This window comes from Sander vitreus, chromosome 1, assembly GCF_031162955.1.
Source record: "Sander vitreus isolate 19-12246 chromosome 1, sanVit1, whole genome shotgun sequence".
Classification (NCBI taxonomy): domain Eukaryota; kingdom Metazoa; phylum Chordata; class Actinopteri; order Perciformes; family Percidae; genus Sander; species Sander vitreus.
Genome location: NC_135855.1, coordinates 3670664 through 3696759, shown reverse-complemented (window position 1 = coordinate 3696759; position 26096 = coordinate 3670664). Strand labels below are relative to the sequence as shown.

The following is a 26096-nucleotide window of genomic DNA, read 5'->3' as shown; positions in this document are numbered from 1 at the left end:
TCATAGTTCATGTTCATACTTTTCAGTTGGCCAACATTTCTAAAAATCCTTTTTTTGTATTGGTCTTAAGTAATATTCAAATTTTCTGAGATACTGAATTTGGGGTTTTCATTAGTTGTCAGTTCTAATCATCAAAAGTAAAAGAAATAAACACTTGAAATATATCAGTCTGTGTGGAATGAATGAATTCACTTTTTGAATGGAATTACTGAAATAAATCAACTTTTTCATGATATTCTAATTATATGACCAGCACTTGTATTGGAAATAAAGGAAAGGTTGGTGCTTTCTCTCCTCATTCTCTGAACCATGTGGGAATTATTCAAAGGTTACCCTTGAAAATGTAAAAGCATAGCCCTGACATTACTTTGCTAGAAACTAAGGAAAAGTGAGAGGTTTCCAATGGAAAAAAAAAAAACTGAATGCATTTTCCAGTTCATTTAGCTGTAAGAATATGAACAAAAGCTATGTATTGTGACAAACAGTATCAAGGCCTTTTATTATTTGGTGAGAAAGGCTGTGAATACTTGTTTATCTTGTAGTTTGCAAAATGTAATACTCCTAATACCTGACTCAAATTCGTCAACAAAAAGTGTGTGAATCAAATCCTGACGAACTTATGCAAACTTTTCGTGAGAGAAAATCTACAATATCTCTTGTCTGTGTTTTGTTTGATATCCTTATACCGGACATGCAATAGGTTCAACAAGAATACGGCTTATACTTATACATGTCAAATCAAGCAATGGCTTGCCTGTGTGACCCTTAGAATAGCACTATGGGAGTGGGTGGATAGAAGCACCAATAAAAATGGTGTGTGCCTGTGTGCGTTAATTACACCACAGCGATTAGTAATTAATTGGCTGGCAGTATCAGTTTCACCTACAGAGACAGAAAACTATACTTTGACATCAAAGTTCAAAATGTGCTTGAAAAAGTAGATGAAGACAAGTTAGATACATGAACCTAAGTTTTGTCTTGTCTTGTTCTGTGGTTTTGAACACTACATCCTGAAGATGCAGATGACCCTCTCACCTCTGTGACTGTTGATGAAAATCTTCTTCTCCCCCGCCATATGTGCGTGATCATTTTGGTCCCCAATGGTCACCGTCAGGGTGCTGGTCACCGTTTGGGCTGGATGGCCGCTGTCGCTCATAATAATAGGAATGAGGAACTCTTTCTGGCGCTCGCGGTCAAACATCCTCAGAGCTGTTAGCGTCGCCGTGCCATTTAGGTTGTCCTGGAGGTAGAAATCATTGCTGTGGCGGTAGTCGGAGGGGACATTGAAGTGAAAGGGCGGGCCATTCTCTGGAGAGTCCCGGTCCACAGCTCGGAGAAGGGTCGACGTAAGGTTCAACCTTACTACCTAAACAGGAAGGGAGAGCATGAGTGGTTGTGGGTTGCTTAGTTTTTTTGTTTTATCCATTACCCCAACGAACACTATTTCTCGTTTGCTTCTTCCTTAAAGGAATACGCCGTTTGTTGAAATATTCACCGTCTCCTCTATATTTATATTCACAGTCTCCTCTAAATTTATAAAGGTGGGCAAACGCATTTTTGTCTCAGTGCATGCATTGTCTTAGTACGGTAGCGCCGCAGCTAGCTTAGTTTAGCGTAGTGAATGGAATCCTATGTTGCCGGTTAGCATGTTGTGAGTAAAAGTGAACCAACTACAACAAAAACAAAACCTAATTACTTCTTGTGGTCTGCGTATTCACAACGGGTACAAATAGCAATGCAGATTAAGGCTAGACAATTTTCTAGGAAGATATTGACTTTGGACTATATTGGGTGGAAGTAGTCTACAGCCGAAGCATTGCTACTTGGGCGCAGATATCCATGCTGTATTAATCAGCAAGAGAGGAATAACAGAAAACCTGCATGGATTTTGACAACTTTCTTGGCAAGGACGATGGCCAAGCACAGGGGAGAAGGCTACTAACATTACATTAGGTAAGACACAAAGTTTAGTTTTAACAACTTGTAAAATAAATTGTTAAAAACAAATTGCTGTGAAATTGGTGCCAATCGGGTCTGTGTCTCTGGTCCGGCTGGGTTTGGGTCTGACATTTCCCGGTTTTGCACAGTTCCAGTTCCCAGCTTTCAAATAACAGACGGTGTGGTTGGATCCCGGTAGTAACATTTCTGTGTCTTTTTGGGGGTGGGCACAAATGCCTGGACCCGTGAAGATCTCTACATTATATCAGAATGTTGCATGCTAACTTGAAATCAAACCCAGTCAAACCTACCTGTGGTCCGGCCACATTCTCAAAGACTACTGGGGCGTATGCCACCTCAAACTCTGGCCCGTTATCATTTACATCCAACAGCGGCAGCTGGACAGTGGCGCTGCCTGTTAGAGGTGGAACCCCATGATCGGTCGCTAACACAACCAAGTAATGTTGCGATATCCTCTCCCGGTCCAGGGGCTGGGCCACAGAGAGCACACCGGACTGGTCGATGGTGAACAGCCCTTCAGGATCAGAGTCCTCTGATAAGCTATAGGTGATGGCGCGGTTCTGGCCTGAATCAGAGTCACTGGCCACCAAACGTGCCACACTGGTTCCCACGCTGATGTCCTCCGGCAGTGGGGCAAGAGACAGGAGGTGTGGAATGAATACAGGAGCATGGTCGTTATAGTCCTCCACCTCCACCACACAGTGCAGAAGGCTGGAGAAGTCCAGGTCTTCAACCTAAAACAGGAATGGTCTCACATGTCATACAAGTGCAGTATAGGCAAGATTTAAATGTAAAGACATCCATTTTATCAGCAAACTAGTATCAGGCCTATTATCTGCAATGTTTCCAAGGCCCTGCTACAGTAATTGTGACTGTCATTGATTGTAATTTTTGTCCAAAAAGATGAACGATGTTGTGGATAGTCAGCAGTTGGAATTTTCCACAAACGACGTGTTAAAAATAAGAATATAAGAGTCAAACACAACTTACCTAAACCAAAGTGATCACCCTTATGTTGTGACATATTTTGTATTGTTTTATACCCTTGGCTATAAAGCAACATCACGCCATCCATACATTTGTGTGCAGGAGTGTGCTGCAGCTGATGTTTACACCACCCTAAAGAATTGCAGCTTATTTCCCAACGGCTACATCTCACTGCCACCAGTGTGAAAAGTTGCCTTGTGGAGCTTTAGAGTTCTTGTTTGTAGCTGACATATGACACTTTCTGTGACTGACTTAATGGCTATCTTCACCTAGAAATTCTGTGTCTTAGTTTTCGATGGAGGCGCTGCCAGGTTGATGTGATGGACTTATGAGCAGTAAAGAAAAACAAATAACTTTGAGATCAATGCTCACGAAACATTTTGTTTTCTCCACGTCAGTTTCAACAATTTTCAACACTTTCCAGGACAGTATGTATGTGAATGTACCCAGACTTCAGATTCCTACTAATATCCATTTTATATTTTCAACATTTTAAACATCAGGTACCACAGCACTGTTCATCATATGGCTTCTGTCAGTCTTGACTCACACTCTATTTCTCTATACCCCCCATCCTTCACTAAAGGTTCCTTCCACAAAAGTGAAATTAAACTCCATGAATTAGAGAGCTTCAGAAGCTGAGTCAAAGTAATCTTCAATAGAACAAGACTGTGTGGTTGAATGATGCTTTTGAAACTGCTTCCACATACCTTCAGTGTGAGGTTGAACCTCTGCTCACTGTGTCGTTCATAGTCCAGGCGTTTCTTAAGCCTCAGGGTGCCGCGCTGCTCCTGCTTGTGACTCACCATGTAGAACTTCTGCTCTTGGTCTCCAGCCACAACACTAAAGGTCAGCTGGGCATTTTCTCCAGTGTCTCTGTCCTCTGCAGCCAGCTCCAGGACCTTAGGACAAGCAATAACATTGTGTGAATAAAGTATACCGTATATGCTCTATCTCATTGGGATTATTGGCTTAATTGAAACCTCTAAGGTGACACGGTGTATTTATGACAATAGCAGAGTAGCATAGTTCGAAACAGTGCAGACACTGTGGTTTCTAGTTGCTATCAGCTTGTATTATGACACTATTCTGCTTCAGATTCAACAAAAACCCATAAATACTCTGACCATTAAAGAGCAAATAAACAGTCCTAAGATACTGCCAACTAATCAAGTTGTTATGGCTAACATATTAATAAATAATGGCCTAGTTACACAACCAGCAGACATAGAGCAACATGTGTATCCCACTGGAATATTGACTGGCTACCTAATGTATGAAAAGTCCAATACTCGCTGCTGTTTGGCCTACTCCACTGCTCATAAATTGTGGTTTGTTAACAAGGTTGTGGAGTGAGTGAGTAATCAGAGGGGAAAGAGTTTTTAGAGCGCACAGTGATGACATTGTCGATCATTTTTGTAGAACTGATCCTTGCCATATTAGATTTAATACTACTGTACATTTTTTAGTTATACTCTTCGCTAAATTCCCCTAGTAAAATGTCTAAGTAACTGTTGAATTCTGTCAGAAAGCAAACATGTTCTGCTGGGCTGAAGGGAGCTGAGCAGTTTGACCATGGAGGTATTATTAAAACTAGATACTTGACTCAAAGATGGCCTTGTCACATGACTCCAAATTTGCTCGCTCGATCACATCAACCCATCGCTTCGTTGTGTAGCCCACTTCTTTACAGTTCCAGGGGTCCGGTCAACTGTTTTACAAACTTCTCATTTATGATGGTGGTTTAAATTGGAATAAGTTGAAAACAAGGTTGAGAGGCAGCGCTGTATCCAGCTATATTTCACATCTGGTTTTACACAGATGCTTGGTCAGGCATGTTTTTCAGTTTGAAGAAAGTCTTTATTAACCAGAGTTCAATATGCATTCAGATTTGATACTAAAAAACCTGCAATTATGATGATCCAAGTTGCCTTTAGTTTGTTTAGTATTATTAGAGTTGCACTAAAATTGAATCATAATTGAATGTGTTTACATTAACATTATAATTGTATGTGGCAGACAAACCAAAGGTGTGACTTTCTTTTCTTTTCTTTGTTTGTTATTTGATCTGTGAACTGCAATGTGTCTTGTACCGGACAAGAAACATATTCTAATGTTGTAGCTCTGCATGTCCCGGGCTGGGCTCTCCTATGGGGAAAGGGCAGAAATTGAATTGAAATATTTTTTTTTACATAGTTCAACTTGATTTTGGAAAATCTTTGGCTTAAATGGGTGCCCTCATTCCATTATTGATTTCATATGTCAGCTGTTGCCATTGTTCATTGTTAAAATCTTGCAAGATATACTGTATCTAAGAAATCAGATACACAATCAGAGGTACAGCAAGCTAACCTAACTGAAACCTTCCACTGAGCAACCTTTACTGGGTTTGACTTTTACTTCATTCAATGTTTTTTGGTATTCCTCTGTTGTGTGTTGTCTTTTTGGGAGATATTGGATGCTGAAGGATATCATCATCTACCACCATATGCAGTATTTATATCTGCAGATAGTTTCTGTGTAATAAGCTAGTAAAATGGTGCCTGATCAACAGGGAAGCCCCCTTGTGACCCTACCTCTGCATTGGGCTCTGCATTCTCAGAGATCCTAGCCAGGCAGAAGTGATCCATGAATCTTGGAGCATGGTCGTTCACATCCTTGATTTGAATGGTAGCGGTTCCAGTTCCTGTCATCCCTCCCCCGTCTCTGGCCTCCACAACCAGGAGGTAGGACTCAACCTGCTCTCTGTCCAGGCCGCCCATGGCTACAGTGATGGTGCCGGTGGTGGGGTTGATTGTAAACATCTCAGAGAAGGTAGGCACTCCTCCCATCTCGACATGACTGGCGTCCAAGCTACCCAGGATCCTGTAGGAGAGCACAGCGTTCTGCCCCACGGCGGAGTCGTCCAGGTCGGTGGCTGTCATCTCCATCACAGACGTCCCTGCTGCCGAGTTCTCCGCCACGTCTCCGTGGCAGCTGGGGGCGCAGGTGAAGACAGGCGCGTTGTCGTTGATGTCCCACACGTTGATGATGACGTCGGTGAAGCCCGTCAGACCCTCGCCGCCTTCGTCCGTAGCCAAGACGACGAAGCGCCACACGGCACGCTCCTCGCGGTCCAAGGTCCGCTGGGCGTAGATCTTGCCTGTGACCTCATCAATTATGAATTCACTCTCTGCACCCTGGCCGTGGAGAGAGTACCGCAGGGCCTCTTGGTCGGCATCCTTATCTGGGTCAGATGCTGTTACCTACAACATCAGAGGCACAGCAAGAGACAGAGGCTAATGAGAGTGCAATCACGTTTCTTACACTATTTAAATATTGAAATGCTGCTGATTTGGAGTGATAACTTGACTGGAAGCACTTCACACCATATGAGCAGTTATGTACTCTCCGGTAGGTAAACCTGGCAGAGATCCAACGTCCTCAACCCCAACCCCCACCGCACTTCTTCTGCCTGCTCCTTCTCACTCATCCTCAACACATCAACAACAATTACACCCTGGGCAGGCCAGAGATGTTCTAATTTAGCGCCATAATTGCAGTGTGATGTAGAGCCAAAATTAACTTGTGTTCTTTTAAAAGGAGTGTGCTCTTAAGAACAAGAAATGTGCTCTCAAGAGAGGGAAGAGAGCACCACGCTTACTATTAATAACGTTAAAGGGCTTAAAAACCGAGTATCTGTCTCATGTAATAGAGCCATGGTTAATAATGGTGAGAACATCTTCGAGATGAGTTAGCAGGGGGTGCCGCAGCATCGGCCTCTGGTCCTTGTGATGCTGTGATGGATAGGAAACCTTAACACAGCAAACGAGCCAATGTTCGTGCTAGGCAAAAGGCTAACCACAATTCCATTTACTATAGATGGATGACAATAAAGTCTCTCTTATCTAGTATTAGCCTTGACTCAGCTTCAGCCCTGAGCCTTTGGCTACGGTAAGCAGAATGTATACCAAAGCCCTTTCTCTCTCTGAAATGACCTGTGTTTAGCCAAAGCCTCTGCTCACTGGCTAGGGACTGTTCATTATTTATTTCAGGGGCCACCGGAGAAGTTTTGGGATCTAAATTTCAGTAGATTTACTCATTAACATTGTTGTGGAAACAGAATAAGCATGGAAACTAAATGCACACTTCCTGCATTACTTCAAATACTAAGTTACTCCTTTAGTAAACTAGTATTCACATAAAATAAAACAATAAAACATTGAGACCATTCAGCAAAGCACACTGGGTAATAACAAATTCAACACTGGTTGCTATGGACTCATCACTAGGCTTCCTCAGTCATTGTATATTTTATCATAGGTAAGCTTGCCGAAGCTGAACATTATCCAAAACTCCATTTCTCAGGCGAGCGTCAATTTGGGAGCTTGCATGCTACCACTCCTTCCTTCTCAAATGCCTTTAAAAGGCTGTCGTTTATATATATATATATATATATATATATATATATATATATATATATATATATATATATATATATATATATATATAATATCACCGGGACCGAAAGGATATTTGAGTCGGGTATGGCTGCAGCCTGCAGACCTCCCGTCTCATGCCTTCCTGGCTGGTGCAGTCCCATCGACTTTTCAAAATAAAAGCTTGCGTCTGATATGTTTTTGTATGGTGTTTTGGATGTTTTTGAACTAAACAGTACGGCAATCATGCTAATGAATACAATTATTTGTTCAGCAGATGTCTTAGTTACAACACGATGGAGCTAGCAAAGCAGTTTTGCGTTTATATATGCGAGCGGGATTTATTCAGTTTGGTAAATTCCACGGTCTCTACAGCTCAAATTGTCTGGCTGACTAAACAAGGTGGGACCCATCTGCTAGCGATAGGGGCCGAGACTGAGAGAGCTACATGGAGCTACATGGATAAATATGCACCAAACAAGCCACTTTGAAATTTTGCTATTCTCATGAATACAAAAGTTGGGTGACCCTCCCCCCTAGACTAAAACCCTCCCATCAACAAACAATAAAAAAAATGACCCTCCCCTATTTTCCTCTGGTGGTCCATTCCATAAATACCGAACGGTCCCCTAGATCAGTGGTTCCCAACCTGGGGTCTGGGGACCCCTCAGGGGGGTGGCAAAGATCACAGGGGGTGCGCAAGTCTTTATCTGGTTTGAGGTTGAGGTAAAAAAAAAAATATTTGCACATGTTAAACAAATTATGATAATACACTAGAATATATAATGTATATAAAAGTCTGTATAAGAACTATGTATTTTTGTTCTCGCTTAAAATTGTAGGCAGGCTACTTAGTAGGCCAAACCTCTGGGACCTCTTAACCTGGGACCCTTGCTGTCATCAGGTCAGCTGCTAGCTGACCTAGCTGCTAGCTGCCGCAACGGCATCACTATTTTATGAATGAAACATGGCGGAGAAATGTAAAAGTGCTGAAAACTCCTCTGTATCAAAAAAGAAAATAAGGCTGTATCTCGAGAGTTACCTCAACTTCGGTTTCGGAGTGGGGGCTCAGCTTTTCTTAGACATAAGTAGGAGGGGCGCCAAGGAAAAAAGGTTGGGAACCACTGCCCTAGATTATATAAAGCCTGAAAACAGAGCCAAGTGGAGATGCAGAAGGATTGTTTTCGCTCAGATCACTTGAATTACTGAAAGATTAATATGAAATATTTGACCAACGACACCAGACCAATGTACAGTGCCTACCCCAGCTTTAAGGCAAAAGACAAATACATTATTAATAATAATACATCAAGAAATAAATAAATACATTTACTTTATATTTACATTTTTCTACACAAAAATCATCAGCTCACATATTCAACTAAACTTAGGCTTTTACAGACAACAAAAGAAATGTAGGCTGACACTGTAAGAACTACGCAAGACGAGAACATTTCAATGAATACTAAGAATGTATATTGATGTTGTGAATCTGTTACATTCCATTCTGTATTCTATATCTGCATGAACCTACCTTGAACCAATCGTCCTTTCCTATGGAGCCTCCTTTCTTATCTTTCTACCCTCACCTCATCGAAGTGTATGGAGTGATTGTTAGAAAAGTTATATTTATTGTGTGTCTCATTTAACCTTTAGAACACTGTGAACTGAACCCTGCTTTGTGTCGCTTTATTCTCCGAGATCTCATAACTGCTTTCAGAATCAACTCACAGAGGTAAAGCCAGTAGATGATAGGATGCGGACCACAAAACAATGATGAACGGATTGTTTCATAACAGTTGAGGTCTTTAGTTTGGTGTGCAATTGAACATTCGTAAAGCCCAATTCCCCTTTGTTACTGTTGCTATGACTGTCACACTTTCCATTTTCACAACAGGGAGATTTGCCACTCAAAAGTTGTAGTACTTTTAAGAAGAATGGGTCCTTGATTACAGACGGATGTAGACAAAATGAGCTTATTTCTAGCTGGCGACTGTCGATTATTACATGCATGCACACTATGCTAAAACACTGCGTTGCTGTGTAAACCTAGTTAGTACTAGTTTTCCCAGAATGCTAAGGAAAAATGAAAGATTCCATTCTTGCAAAAGACAGGCTGCTTAGCTTGCATAAGTGTGACAAACAAGACAGGTTAGATTAGTCTTTTAGTGAATGATCAATTGCATGTGATAGCACAGATAATATGCTAAGTACACAGTTGACTGCAAAACCTCTCACAAGTTCTATCATGCAGCTGAATAATGAGTGGACTGTACCTGTAACACAAACACCGGTGAGCCGTCCAGCTCCTCCGTTACGCTGCCGTAGTACTCGTTAACGGTAAACACCGGAGCCTCGTCATTCTTGTTAACCACGTTCACCGTCACTGTTGTGTAATCCTCCCACTTCCCATCTGAAGCCAGGACATGAAGCTTGTACCTGAGCAAAAGTTTCACAAAATAAGATCCAAGTGGGCTTTGTAAAAAAAAAAAAAACACTTACTAACTACTGAGGTATAGTGATAGACGTGGAGTTTAAAGCTATAGCATTTATAGAGCCAGACAAAGAAATAAACAAGTCACACAACAGGTAAGAAACCTTGGACATGCATTTACTTGCGTCAAAAAGTAAACATTTGTGTCTCAATGGACTGGTCCCTACCTTTTGTTCTGTTCATAGTCCAGGGGCTGGGCAATAAAGATAGTGCCCACCTCTGGCTCCACATCAAACACCCCTCCTGTGTTCCCTGATGTGATCTGGTAGCGCAGCTTAGCGTTTCCACCTGCAGAATGGGAGAAGATGGAGGTTGAATTATTTATTTCATTTTGTATGAATGAACCTTAGTTACTGACCAAAGTATGGATAGTAAGTATTGTTGGACCTGTGGAAGTCAGTAAGTCTTGTATTTGTACCCTGTCAGAGCTGTGGTGGATTGGAAGTCCCCATCTAGTCCATTGCTGTCTGTTTCTGCCAATCCACCAATCTGTCCAACTTAACTAAGATAGATGGCATCAGCCGGCTTTATCTGGAATCAGATATCGGGCCCTGTCTTGCACCCGGGACAGTGCAGCACAAAGCCCAATGCAATTGTCTTTGCTAATTTAAGACCGACGCAGTTGTCAATTTCCCGTCCAGCGCCCATAAATAGCAAATGCACCTGTGCCCATCTTTGTGCCCATGGGTGTGCTGATCTTACAGGGAGGTGTGTTGAGGTGCATTCTTGGCGTATTGCTACCTTGAGGCAGCGGGAAGTGATCACGCCATTGACCAACAAAAACCTGGTCTAAAGTCAATAACGCAGCATTTCATTGTTATTTTAACAGCGCATTAGTAAAATGCTCCTAGGATCGTGCACAGCGCACGCACACTATGCTTGTTACACACACAGGGAAGCGCAGCAGCACAAAAACATGCAAAAGATTACAAATACAAATATTACGGTGCAAATCCTCCATCATAATAGCAATGTGCCAAGGTAAAAACGCGCCTGGCTTTTAAAGGGAATGGGAGATGACACTCTGATTGGTTTATTGCATGTTACGCCCAAAACAGACCTATGAATTAATGAAGACACTAAGTACAACCCTTTTGAACCATGCGCCCGGCGCACAGACCCATTTTTCCATCGTCAAACTAGCAAAAGTGGATTTGGACATGCCCTAAACGCACCTGCGCTGTGTGCTTCACGCCGTGCGCTAACCCCCATTTTCCACCAACTGCGGAACGGCTGCGGATCCACTCTGGAACGGCGGCGGAGTCAATAGGTGTCCATTAAAGTCAATGTTCGTATTTTCACTGACGGAACGGTTGCGTTCCGACTCCGTCCCAGCTCCGGCGATCCGCAGCCCTCCGGAGCAGATACGCAGAGCTTTTATTTTTGCCGGATGCCGGAGAGCTCCGCAGCAATTTAGCACAGGGCAGGTAATGCGGGACAGGAAGTCGAGCACAGAAACAAAATAAAACATCTGGTTAATTTTCAAAATAAAATACACCATGATCACAGCGGATCATACTTCCCTGCACTACACCTTGAAAACGTCATAATGGGCGGAGACAGGCCTGAAGTCAGAATGGAAACTGAATTTGTGAGATCTCGTGGGTCTTAGTGACTTCAGCTGTCAGTCATGACCGCAGCCGTTCCACAACAAATCCGGACCTGGTGGGTATTGAAGGAAGGTGGAGCACGGAGCTGACACGCAGCGGAGCCGATCCGCAGCCGTTCTGCAGTTGGTGGAAATATTAAAATAGGGCCCATCGAGTGTTTGGTGTGATCTGATTGTAATGAGTCTTTAAACAACAAGCAGCCTCTGCCCCGCACAGTGATCATTACTATACCTGTTGCATTTGAATTGCATCTTCAAAAAAATAAATCTATGAAGAAGTAACATTTTAGAGCCGTGCACAGAAACACTAAAGCCTGTCCAACGATTTGAATTGCAATGGACGTTAATACCCTAGGATTTGCAGAAACAATAAACTCACTGAAGCGTTTACTGTTTGGTAATGTTACAGAAAAAAAAAGAAGACAAAACAGTCAATGTTCAACTGACATCTTTGCAATCAATATATTTAGTCATCTGCTCACTAATTAGCATCCATGCACTTAAACCACAACATATCTTCCATTTAAAGGTAGAATTTGTAGTGAGTATGGCTTTTGTAAGCACAGCATTCAATGTTGGCCCCGCCTCCCCGGCCCAACGGCCAGAGAGAGAGAGAGAGAGAGAGAGAGAGAGAGAGAGAGAGAGAGCTAAAGAGTGAATGAAGAAAAGGGAGCGCCGTATAAAAGCACTAATCAGAGGAATAGAAGGCTCTTCTCATCTTGTTTCACAGCGATTATGTTCTAAAGCTGATGTTAGATGCTGAGAGGCAAAAGCAGCAGCTGGGAAGGAGAACGCGCTACACACCTTGCACATTGTTATTGGCTGGGGGGTTACACAGCTACCAGGGGCCCAAAGCGTCTTTGTTACCGCCCAGAAACGTCCCACACACAGGAAAAGAAAAAGAAAAGAGACAATCCTGGGAGAGGACAGGGTCTCTTTGAGGAAAGCATTGCATGTTATACCTTTAAGTTAAGTAGCAGTTTCAGACCAGACACATTCCAAACACAAATGTAAGAGCCGATACATTTAACAGTCACAGGTTTCTATGGAAATACATAAAACAATGACTTTTGAACGGATAATAAAACATGTTCGCAACACAAAATTAGAAACAAAAATAAAGGAATATAAGTCCATTTTATATAGTTACCCCTTCAGAAAACAATAATGCATACTGCATAATAGAAACATCCGTAAAAAAGATCATTTGACTTGACATTTTAGAAAATGTCAGATTATAACCAACTTAAGACCAACCATGTTTACTTGCATAGCAATTTTTTTTAAATCATTATGAATTATTTTAAGTAGCCTACATTAATCAATCAATATTAATCAATGAATCCGTTTGATACCTGTAAGTATGAACACCTATTATATTAAGCCCTAGTAATGTGGGCTTAAGTAAAAGTACTTGAACCAAATCCAATCTGCTGCTGTTATGGCTGTGCCTGCAGGTGCTGAAAATGAATTACCAGTTACACTTCAAGCAATTCTGCCTTTTTAGCCATCAAAAAGCTGGTAATAATGACATTTAAATTGTGTTTTTAGGGTGTAAGATTGATTCAAAGCCAGAGAACTTGAGCAACCCACAGAATTAAAAGTTCCGATCTATTTAAGGTATCCCAGAGAAAGAAATGTGATTAGTTTCACTTTCATTTCTGATATTTTATACATATGACAGGATGAATACTGTGGGCCTACATACCTCAGTGTGATTATAAGTGCATGTGAGTGAATATTGGCCGCAAATTAGTTTCTATGTTCCAGTCGTTTTCATACTGCGCTGTATGGCCGTCATGAAAATGCGGCTGCGGAGGAGAGTACCGATGTTGGTACTCTCCTCCGCAGCCGCATTTTCGGCGCTGCTCCTGGCAAATAAAGGGGGGGTGTATATTTGGTTTTATAAACATTATTCTATCATTATGACAATATAGGACTCTGCAGAATATGTATTTCAAAAAAGTCATGGCAGGAGGAAAACATAGCAATGACAACGATGGATTCATTTAAATATTCTAATCACAACATGCAATATGGCTTTTCTAGTGCTGACAATGAAGAAGCAGAAAATCACCAAAGGCATTCACAGTGGGTACCTGCAAGGTCCTGGGTGCTGAAGCATGTAAACATTGCAACATTTGGCTTAGTTTTCATCTTGATTACCATACTTGTCTAGGAAACAACACTGATCTCTCTTTAGAATTGAATAGTGTGTCTGTGTTCTATAGTAGAAACCGCTGCTGTCAGTTTGTGTTGAATAGTCCTGAAGAACTCTTATATTAAAAGTGATCTTTTTTTCTTTCACTTTTTCTTTTATTTACAAACTTAGGCTATATCTGTACATAGTAGACACATGATAATGTTTACCTTGTTCAGCTTTGTTGTCCTTGTTTTAAGCCGTATGTCTATTTCTGTGTACTTTTAGAGCAACAAATTCCCTGTATGCGTTTGCAATTTTACTTGGCCATTACAACTGATTCTGATCTGGCATCTTCCATTGCAGGTACAAGTAGCCATAGGTACAGTAAATTGAAGCAGAGGGATGCAAAATCATTCTATTTGATGGAGCTAATATTGACACAGAGATATGCAGAGATTCCCATAAGTACTATTCATATGTTTCCTGCACAATATATGGACCAGGATCAGCCTTAACGAGGAGGTTCCGCAGGGCATTATAGACAAGTAAACTTAGAATTGAATCAGATTCTAGGACTTAAAGCAGTAAAGTGGCGTTAGTCTGTCTCCCAAATGTCGGTAAAATTACAAGAATGCTCAAACAGTATGTAGTCATTTCCCATTGAATAATTAATAACTCATTGTTCCAAGCAATCTAAAATCATATTGCCGTGAAGTTCCCCCTCCCCTAATCTCGAACGTTCTCTCCCCACCTCACTTAATAATGTCTTTTTTTTAAACTGTGCAAAGCATCTTTAATAAAGTCTATTACATGCTGATCAACAAAATGTTCCCCCTCAATGCAATTACTGGTAAAGCGAAGGTCTGCATCTCAATCACCACTGCATCTACCACCTCTCATGTTAATATGAAATGGAAAGGAGAAACCTCTGAAGACGAGATGAGATTCACAGCTTATTAGCAAGATGAAAGTCAAGGAAGGAGAGAGGAGAATGCACTAATCCAGATCATTTTCCACCGTCTGTCTGTTGCCATTTTAAATGAGACATTAGGGGATATATGCAATTGCATCCCTGTTTTTACAAATTGTCTCATTCTCTTAAGTATTTAGAAAACTGCTGAGACCCAAAGGACAAAAGAAGCAGCTCAGAGGGGAAATACAACGGTTAAAATAAACAAACAAATTGGAGAGAAAATGTATGTTTTTTCCCAGTTGTACCAATTTTCAAAACTCCTACCATTTCCTGAGGTACTGTGCTTTTCTGAAACTTGAGTATACAGACAAAAGGACAGGGAGTGAAAGTGACACACACGCATGCATGCACGCACGCACGCACGCACATACATACACAAACACACACACACACACACGCATGGACACAGAAAACCTGAAACTGACAGACCACTGGCTAAAAAGGAGAGGTTACTGTTGCTATGCTGCTGACGTGGATTAAATGTGTTGTTGTGTTATGACAATTTGCATGTGCAGCATAGCAAAGCACAAGCAACAGCCTTCTAACAGCCAACATTAACAATGTACAGTAATGCTTGCTTTCACTGATTTATAATTGTATGCTGGAAAGCTACGATAACACAAACATGCAATCAATTTTAAACTGGCCTTTAGAGCAAGACCAAGCATGTTGTTACTGCACATTTAAATAACATTTCATCAACTTACAAAAATGAAGGCTAAGTAGTGCATATATAATGGTTCAGTTGCAAAGTGAGGACTGATTGGAATAGACTGAGCAAACTGATCAACAGCTGTTAAGTGGAACATGCTTATCAAACAGAAGTGGACCTCTTTGGGACAAAACCATTGAATCCACTGAAACTCCTGTGAGTTTAATTTGATAGGGTAATGTTCCCATGCATTGGTGTTTAAGTGACTAAAGTTAACAAAATGAAGTGTGTTTTATGTATATTGTTGTTGTTTCCATAATGTTGTCCAACACTTAGAATAATAGCGTCAGTGGCAAAAACAGCACTTTTATTGGACGCAAATTGAAGATGCGCAATTGCCCAATAATGTCACATTGCAGCTTGTTTCGCTGCTGTCGACTGGACTCATTTAAAAAAAAATTGTTCCCATCAGTCACATAAAAACATGGGGAAATAGGGTCCAGGCTGAAACATAGGTTACCCTTTGAGGGACCTATGATATGCAGGATGACAGCACATTCCTAACACGCTATGATAATCCATGGAGGTGATTCTTTCTAATCTTTAATTTCACTAGAGTCAATTAAACAAGGCTTCAATCTAAGGCTTCAGGTTTGGCAAAAAAATATCCAAACCTTCTACACCTTCAAATTCTGCTTCGATCTTTTGGTTTATACAATGCTATTACATGAACTGGTAATGCTCAGTTAATTCATATATCGTATTGAGCTACATTAGCTGTGTGATATGCAACCATCGCCTCATTATGGGCAGCAGTGTAAAATCCCTTCTGCCATCTTCTCCTCCTTGTCATCCTCCACCAACTTAACCCTCTATACACACGCATATATACATCAGTGCTTCCTCCATCACTCTTAGTTAGTGGTACTAACCCTATTCTGGACTCCAGCAGGTTTCTTACGCTCATACAACTAAGTAAGCAAATAGATGTCCTTTCATGATCTTGATCCTGTGTGTAGCTGTTGAGTGATTTATCACAGCAAAGTGTGAGGTGCACACAGCGGGCCTTTGCGCTCTACTATGACAAATACATCAGATAATATATAATATGAGAGACATCCTGAACCTCTCTCCCTCCTCCCTCCCTCATTCTCTTCATCTTCACGTACAAAATACATCCCTCTCTCCATCGTATTTACTTTGAGCAACTTTTTTCTGCTTCTGTAGTTCAAGACAAATTGATCCACTTCACAATGGACACATTACCAGTGGCTCTGCGTGTGTGTATAGCAGGGATACCGAGGCCAGATACACACTGTGTTTCGAGAAGCAATTGTGAACATGTCCATGAGCTGGCCTCGCCACTGAGTATTCCTACTTAGTTACGTCAATCAGGGGTAGAGGGAGGTGAGCTGAAATTTAAAGATTATTGTTCCTGTCCAGAAATGAGAGATAATTAGACCTTTACGAGTGTGAATGTTGACTGGTTCTAGCATTCGGAACGGAGACTCAACAACATGCTTACAGGCAGAATTTGTTTGGACATTGTTTGTGCTAAGCAGAAACACTAGCAGCAGTGAATACATGAACACCATTCCCAGGCTACCGGGTGAAATTCGGTTTGCTTGAATGATGATGACAGCTCAAAGTGTGGGTAGCCAACACTGACTTTCAGTTTCTCTCTCTTGGTTTACACAGAGGTATTGCTTCACAGTCGGGAGAAGTACAATTTTCACAGGTGAACCATAACAGGCACATAATGGGCCCCAGATGTCCTCTTTTTGATCTAACTTAAAAAGGTACAAAGTAGTGCCTGATAGTGGAAGGTAAACATTTGTACCAATCCAGCCTGAACTAAAGGTGCAGTTAATAAAGTCTGTTTAGGCAGCACACCGACTAAAGCACCTGGGAAGCAGAAAAAGCACTCGTCCACCACCACAACATGGGCCTCAATCCCAGCAGTGGTGTTTCCAGCTTGGTCCCTTGAATACTATTTTCAACATGAGCCATTAGCAATAACGACTTCAAGCTGTTTATAGTTAGAACATTTTCTTTCAGCCTTTTACACACACTGTATGTCTGTTGCTGCCACCCCTCTGTTATGCAAGCCCCAGTCACTTTGAATGATGAGGGGATCTATAACTACCAGGTCTTTTGTTCCGATTACAGTTCTACTACAGTTACTAGATGCCTTTTGATAGTGTAGTGTAGTGCAAGGCTTGGAGAGGCTCTTTTCATTCCCTAGAGTAATAATGGTCTTGCCTTTTCGGTCATGAGCTGACATTTGCCTCTGGCCATGACAGCCGAGTGTCTCGCCCATAGACAGTGAAATAAATGGACAATGAAGCCATTGAAGACCAGTGAAGTATATTTGAAGCACTTTTCCGGTGATGGCTGAGCGTTACTGCGCAGCTGCAAACTGAGCTTGACGACATAAATGTGACGTGAGCAACCTGTCTGAAAGTTGTAAGTCTTCTGGTAGCTGTGCCAAGAGAAATCTCAATCATTCCCAATCTAGCAGAGACGGAGAGCGTAAGTATATGTAAGGAGATAACCTAGGCACAGGCTAGATAAAATGCTAGTTAATATTAGTAATTAAACTTAAACAGCTAATGTAAGTCAAAACTGCCTGCAAGCTTCTCCTGTACTATACGGTAATTTGTCTACAGTGCGACAGAAAGTCGCGTGGTTATGACACAATCGTTAGCCTATTTTTATAAAAACGTCTGCTATGGAGCCATAACGTGAGGTACAAGGTAATGGAGCCTTCTATACATTGTCGTCTTTCTTTAGAAATAAACAATGGAAAAATAGAGTCTTTAAACGCTTCAGATGTAAAGATATTCGCTGTCAAAGTGACGCCAAAATGAATGGCAGTCAATGGAATGCTAACGGGACCTGATGGCTTATTAGCATCAAAATGGCTCCATGGGAGGTACGCTTTGTGGAGGCTGGCTTACCCCCTTGGTCTCGCCAGGTTCCACCATAAACCTTTATCTTTGTCAGGATCTTGGCGAGCTCTCAAATCCTAACGAGGCCTCGTAATTAGTGCTTTATTAAAGCTAAGCGCACTGGAAAGGTCAACCAGTTAGCCCCTGTGTAACTAATAAAGGGTGTGCAGCACTAAATGGAAAAATACCTTACTTACTAAATTCTACATGATGTCAAAGTTTTAGATTTTAGTTGTGTTTTTCATAACTCTATTCAGAAAAAAAAGTTAGTGTTAGACCATAGGAATAGTGAATGCACCCTTAAAATAAGATTAATATATATATAATATAAGATTATAGCTCATGAAACTGTAGTTCTCTATGAAGTGCAGCCATGTGGAAGCATGTCCATCAATGAACTTCAAGTGAATGGAATGACTACCACATTCTCAAACTTTGAATAATGTTATAATGTTGCCAGTTTGCCACTGACAATGAAAAAAACAAAACAAAAAAAACAGCAGCTGTGTGAGAATATTTCTAGGCCATGTACAAGCTGCATTCGACAACATTGTAACTGTAAGAAATGTTTGACCAAAGTGAAAAAAGACCTAAATGGTGTAAGTACACATTTCAGCTTTCCTGAGAGCTTCTTTCTTTGCCTTACATCGAAAGGTTATATTGAATGGGTTCTTCTCCAGTGGCTGATTTAAACTCATATATTGCAGCAGTTTATATGACTTCACAACATGTTTTTAAGTGCAAAGTAAAATGATTTGGTTACACCTTACTTGAAGGTATCTACATAAGAGTGACATGACACTGTCATGAACATGTCATAAACATTATAAACAAGTCATAAATGTTTATGACATAACGCTTCTTTTAGTAAGTGTCATTCGGTTTTTGTCATGACAAGTTATGGTTTGGGTTAGATTTCATGTGTCATGACTGTGTCATGACAGTGTCATGTCTTCATGAGACATGACACACGCACACACACACACACACACACACACACTCCGTTATCCATGCCACCCACCTTCGTCCCCATCGTTGGCACCGACAGTGAGGATGGCGAAGCCTACATCAGCATCCTCATCCACATCAACTTCATAGGATGCCTGTGCAAATGCTGGCTTGTTATCATTCACGTCACTGATAAAAACACGAACATATGCAGTGTCTGAAAAGAAAAAGCCAAAGAAAAGAGAAAGAGTGAGAGATAGAGAAAAAGGAGAAAGGCAATCGTAAACATGAGTTTGTTTTTATTCTGTCAACGTGAACATGAACATCTCTCTCTCTCTCTCTCACTTGGAGAGCAACAATGTAGTCACTTTTCACACACACACACACACACACACACACACACACACACACACACACACACACACACACACACACACACACCCCGATAGAAAATAGATTCTTCATGCACAGAAACAAAAATAACATCCAATTTGCTTTTCTTCCATCCACCATTGTGTATCATTTTTCTATTACATCTGTCACCCGTCTCCACTATTTCTGTCTATTTTACCTATAAATCTGGCTGTTTCTGTTTCCTTCACCATTCAACCGAGGGTTGAAGCAGAGTACAAAGCACCCTGGGGGCATGAGTGTAAGGTTTCATAGTTGAGCAAACTAACATACTAAGCTTCCTTTGATATCTGAATCAAAACGAGCACAATTTCCAATACACGCTCCAAGATGAGATACATTATTTAAGCCAGGGTGGAAGAGATGGTATACAGTTCATGGCACAGATAGCAGACAAATGCAGCTATGACCAAACAAGACGCAGATGCCAGGGCTTTGCACGTGTTCAGAATCTGTCAGAGAGGGAGAGAAAGGAGGGATGGCGGAAGAACACAGGAAGTGGATAAGCAGATGTAGCACCCAGCCCCTAATCCTCCCTCTCTTCTGCTAATGCTGCCCACTCATCCATGTTTTCACACTTCCACAGACATGTATGTGTAAAAATCACACCCACAGCCCCACCCCACACACTAGCTTGTAAGTAGCAGGAGAGCTTGTTAACTGCCTGTGAAAACGGGTCTCATCAAGGTTATTTTTGTAACACAATTTTGCTGTCACTAATTTGCAACTTGGTGCTTGGCATGCATGTATGTATGGCAGTATGTGTAGATGTGCAAAGTCAAATGCAGCGAATATTATCATGCCTTCCCTCTTGTACCTCTTCTTTTCTTTTTCTTTGAAGAGTTTTTCAGATGACATGATGTGGGTTTGCACCTTGTGAATTTTTGAGTACTGTTTTAATGTTGACACAAGCTATGTTCGTATAGTCTTTAATGGCGTTCCACTTCCGGAATTGCTCCTTTGCCGCCGGAAAATCCGCTGGATTTCACTCATTTCAGCCAGATGTCCGTCAACTTCCGCTTTCTTTGTGTTGGCGTTCTAAACTCTGCTCCTCAGATCTCTGCAGGGTAAATCCAGACAGCTAGCTAGACTACCTGTCCAACCTGAGTTTTCTGTTACACGACTAAAACAACTTTTGACTGTGCACATGTTGCACCAAAACAAGTTCCTTCCTGAGGCTATTTTGCAGCGGCACTGTGGCTCCACTCGGTACTTAGCCCCGCCCAAGATGATTGTGATTGGTTTAAAGAAATGCCAATAAACCAGAGCATGTTTTTCTCCCATCCGGGAATGCTGTGTGGACTAGCCAGACCTTCCTCCGCAGCACTGTGGAGGAAGGTCTGGCAATGCGAGACTATGTTCAGTATAAATTAACTAATACTGTCTTTCCACTCTAATTAAAGGGTGGTTAGTAGAAATGTAGAGGAGACTATGGTTTCATTATTCGCATCTGAATGTTAGCAGGCCAGTTTCTCTGTATATAACGTTAGTGGTAACTAAAACTCCTGGCAGGCTAATGCTAATGTTAGCTTACGTAGGCAAGGTAGCAAACTAAAACCGCCATGCCCTTCACATGAGAGCCTTTGACTTTAGTTACGCGGGAAGACAGGCTGGGACGCAGGAGGACAGGGAGGGACAGGAAGGACAGCGAGGGACCCGGGAGGACAGGGAGGGACAGGGAGCACAGGGAGGGACGTGGGAGGACAGGGAGGGACGCAGGGAGGACAGGGAAGGACGCGGGGAAGACAGGGAGGGACGCAGGGAAGACAGGGAGGGACAGGGAGGGATGCAGGGAAGACAGGGAGGGACAGGGAGGGACACGGGAGGACAAGGAGGGACTAGGAGGGACACGGGAGGACAGCGAGGGATGCGGGAGGAAAACAGATATATAGCACAGTGTTAACACTGTTATGTTTTGTTCATTACAGTCGAAAGCATATGCACAGTTTTGTAAATATTTTGAACAAAGTATCCATTGATTCCTGAGTTGATGATAGGGATCTGAAACGCCTGGTGAAAAAAAAAAAGTTGGGAGGGGAGATAGAATGCACCTCAGTTAAAGTGATCCGCGTTTTATGTTTTGGAAAAAGATACTTAAAGGTGCCGTAGGTAGGAATGTGAAGATCCAGGACTTAGCCAAAGAATTTGAACATCGACAACTTCTCAGTCCCTCCCCCCCTTTCTGCTAGAGGCCAAACGGTCTCCTAAGCCCCTCCCCCCACAAGGGAGAATGAATGCGTGGGCATGAGGAGTGATTGACACACAGTTAGACGTTTTCACCTGAGCCAAATTTGACATGCTGAAATTAAGCCAGTGAAATCATGTGAACATTATGCTGGTGGGTCAGAAAAGATGATATGATATTAATAAGAGCTTACAACCATTGTTGACTCGGTTAAAGAAAACCTGGGAAAGTATTATTTCTGTGAAGTTCCCCTTACAGTTGGAACTTTAATGAACAATATACAGAAGCATGCAAGTTCTTTTTAGTAGTTAAGTACACCAATATATTTTAAAGCTGGCTTCAATCAATCCAAATAGAAATATATTGTAAAATATGAATGAATGGCCTAAGAAGTAATAACAATGAGAAGGGCTGGCACTAGAAGCAAGGACATGATGTCATAATTATTACTCCACCAAGGAGGTCATGTTTTCGGCTCGGTTTGTTGGTTTGGTTGTTGGTTTGATTGTCTGTCAGCAGGATTACAGAAAAGCTACTGGCACGATCTTCATGAAACGTGGTTGAAGGGTGTAGCACGGGCCAAGAAGGAACCCATTTCATTTTGGAGCGGTTCCAAATCATACACAAACTATTTTTCACTTCTGTTAACATTGGACATTTGTGATGCATTCATGTGGTATATAATATATAATGTGGAATAATTGGAAAAATTAGTTCCCGATCATATTTCATGGCTCACCTGATATGTTTCCTTTGCTCTTCATTGTACTGGAAACAGCTATAACCGTGAGGTTTAAACGCTCTGAGCAATAAAATACAACACTTCTTTGTCTTCTTAGCGTCCAACAACTTTAGGAATGGGACCCTCCAAGGAGCACGTGAATGCACCATTGGCTTTGGCAGAGGCTAGCACTCTCAGATTCTCTCCTAGTAATCTATAATTTAAGCTTGGTTATGTACAGAGGTTCACCAGGAGGTAAAATCAAAAGTGCTGCTACTTGATACCGGGGAGTGGCAGCCCGAAATAAGCAATGGTCACAAGTATCCAGAAAAGATGTTCAGACTGCAACCATTTAATAGTCAAAAGTATTTCTTACTAGATCAGAGCTATGAGAGCTGAATTTGATCAACTTTAACAAAAGGAAGCTAAATAGGAGGGGAAATAACAGCCTTTGATTTGACGAGAGTCGTGGGATAAATCAGATTTATAGCAATTCTATCATTTTAAAATGAATTATTAATGATCTTTGGATGTAAAAAAAAAAATAAAAAAATCCCCCATTTCATCTGCAATTGAGGGGATCATTTTGGTATTCTGCCTTCTTTTTAATGAGAAACACAACATGCCACCCTGGTACTTTGCCATGCTTTTATAAATCGTGTTTTTCATTTCTGTATTTTTTAGGTTTGCTTCAGAGTAAAAGTTTTAAGGACAGCAGCTGTTCAAAATGTAGTGAGATTTTTTTCGTTAAAGGTTTAACTGATTGAAGACTAAAATTCAGTCACGCCACAGTGAAATTATTTCCCATGTATTTCATCTTGTCGTGCAGCACTTTATAACATCGTTTTAAAAAAGTGATGCTATATGAATTCATTTTATTATTATTACTATTCGCTGAGTGTTTTAATGTGTGAATCTGTGTTGAATATCTGTTAATTTGCCTGTCACCCCTCCTTCTTAATGGCACCTTATTAAATATTCACAACACAGAAAAGATAAAAATAAAATAACACCCACAGCTTCAGTGCAGTCTCTGCTCTGCTTAATATTTAACTTCTGTTTATATTGCCACAAATGTCACAGTGAGCCAAACCTAGAGAGAGGACCTGTTAAGAATCTATGATCAAATGTAGCGCTGCAACGATTAATCGATTAGTTGTCAACTCTTAAATTAATCGCCAACTATTTTCTGGACAAAACAAGACATTTGAGGACATCATCTTGGGCTTTTGGGAAACACTGTCCACATTTTTCACCATTTTCTGACATATAGGCCAAACAACTAATCGATTAATCGAGAAAAAAAATCAACGGATTAATCAACTATGAAAATAATCGTTAGTTGCAGCCCTAATCAAATGTATTAAAGATATATCCTGGTCTGTCTTGCTGTTTTTTTCAACACCTCTGTCCATCCACCCATCTGCCTCAACATCTGTTCATTTCTCCGTGTCTCTCTATTCTACCGAGCATGTATGCATTTCATCTGGCAGCAAATGAGAGAGAAATGGAGAGATGGGAGAAGAGAGGGAGAGAGAGAGAGAGAGAGAGAGAGAGAGAGAGAGAGAGAGAGAGAGACTAGATGAGAAAAATGGCCTTTGGACATTCAGTAGGGAGAGATGAGCAGATGTGGGGAAGAGACAGAAAGAGGAAAACAGAGTTTATTGCTGCCTTCAATGAAGATTTGGAGCCTTAATTGAAGTCTACAGAGCAGCTGTCTACAGCTCTCTCCCTCTTTGTGCGTGTCCTCGTTTTCAGTCAGCGTAACAGCAAACACCACCCCTATATACTATTACAACTCTAATATCAACAGAATCTAAATAATTTCTGCAATTACATCAATCTGTTTGCATTTTTACATGAAAGCTACTAATTCCGTAAGCAGTATAATTAACATGTTTAAAATGAACTGCAGGGATCATGTCCCAGAAAAACATCATGTAGGTAATAAAAAAATCGGACAACTTTTGAGCTGGGTGGTGATCTTTGTCTACATACATTTTGCCTTGGGTTGAATATTCTTAAATTTTTTAATGCAATTGATACAACAGTGGTGGGACTGATTTCAGACCACAATGAAACACAATACAGGGAGGAAATAGACAGGGTGACAGAGTGGTGCACGGACAATAACCACACACTAGGGCTGCACGATATGAGGAAAATATCTAATTGCGATTATTTTGACTGACATTGCGATATGATTCACGATATTGGAGGGAATGATCATTTTTGTATCATTCTCATTGAAAATTATTAACAGTGAAAGAAAGTAAAATGATTATAGTGTGATTTTTGCGAGGATCTGTACCAAACAAAGATGTTTTTAGGGCTGTCAGCATTAACGCATTAATCGCGATGCGATTAAGGGCCGACGCGTTGCGATTCATTTTTTTTAATCGCATCAATCGCATGCCGGCATTTATTAATTTATTTTACACTTCACTCGGCTTCGCATCGTGCCTAACAGGCTACTATTTTGACCCTTTGCAGCACCGTTACTTATCATCAAGCTGCCACTTCCTCGTAACACATCCTGCGGCTGCAGGCTGCAGGCATGATGGAGAAACACAGCAGCAATGAAATCCTGAATGGCGCTTTTATTTTCTAAAACTCCTGGGACGGCTCGTGAGACAAGTCGAAAGCCATATGCACATTGTGTAAAGCCGAATTAAAAATATCACGAAGCACGTCAAGCTTGAGCTACCACCTACAGAGCTAAGCATAGTAGTACAGTTAACCAGTGGCGTAACGAGCCAACACCGGGCCCCTAAGCAGGATTATCAAGGCGGGCCCCCCTACAACAGCACGTGATGACGGCGCAATGTCCACGAGTAGGCTACCATCAATAGGACAGGATAGGATCATAGAAACAGCATATAAGAGATGAGATGACAGGAGTAGCCTACGCGCACCACAACAACAAAAAAACACTGGTGAATGCGCACCATAACACATGAAAAAACACACAAGGGCAGTCCCTCCAGGATTTCGTAGCCTTTTTTTTAGATTGTTGCGGCCCAAAATGCCTGATTTTGCAATAAAAGTTGCGATGTCTTTTGTATGTTTGTTGCAATGAAGTTGCAGAAGACAGTGAAAGTTGCAAAAAAAGTTTTTGTATAGTTCTTTAAAAAGGAAACTTGTTTTGGGGAGAATAATAATTATTACTATTAATTAATTACTCTGGGCTGAGATTTCCTAGGAACCTTACCAAAAAGGCTCAGGATGCTGCAAATGTTGGTATAATATGAAAATGGCTGGTAGATTTAAGACAAAAAATAATTTATGAATGAATCAAATTTGAACATATCTGTCACTGTCAGTGGATTGCTGATCTTTACATTGTTAGTTAATTTCCTATCCTGGGCTGGGACACACATTCATACGGTTTAATAAAGTACTTATTGAACTTTAACTTAGCATTGCACTTACAATAACGAGTGTAGCTGTCCTCAATTAAGTCATCCTGTACGTCTCATCTCTGGTTTTTCCTGCATCCACCGTGTGTGATTTTGTGTGTGTGTGTGTGTGTGTGTGTGTGTGTCAGTCGCGGGGGGAACTCAGCAGCCCCGCCCGCTGCAGAGATCAGACAGGATGTAAACAGCAGCAGCTTTCAGTGACTTCAGAGTGAAAAATCGTTACAGC

General features: G+C 41.3%; 1 protein-coding gene across 1 annotated transcript in view; it reads right to left on the bottom strand.

The window, feature by feature from the left end:
• Nucleotides 1–26096, bottom strand: part of LOC144521905 (neural-cadherin) — a 340271-nt gene that overhangs the window by 142713 nt on the left and 171462 nt on the right. Inside the window, exons 16-22 of the mRNA XM_078256568.1 lie at nt 19208–19351; nt 10026–10146; nt 9641–9803; nt 5523–6191; nt 3657–3848; nt 2250–2693; nt 1036–1366 (exon numbers count right to left, since the gene is read on the bottom strand). Of these exons, the coding sequence (XP_078112694.1) occupies nt 1036–1366; nt 2250–2693; nt 3657–3848; nt 5523–6191; nt 9641–9803; nt 10026–10146; nt 19208–19351 (2064 nt within the window). The remainder of the gene's footprint in view (nt 1–1035; nt 1367–2249; nt 2694–3656; nt 3849–5522; nt 6192–9640; nt 9804–10025; nt 10147–19207; nt 19352–26096) is intronic.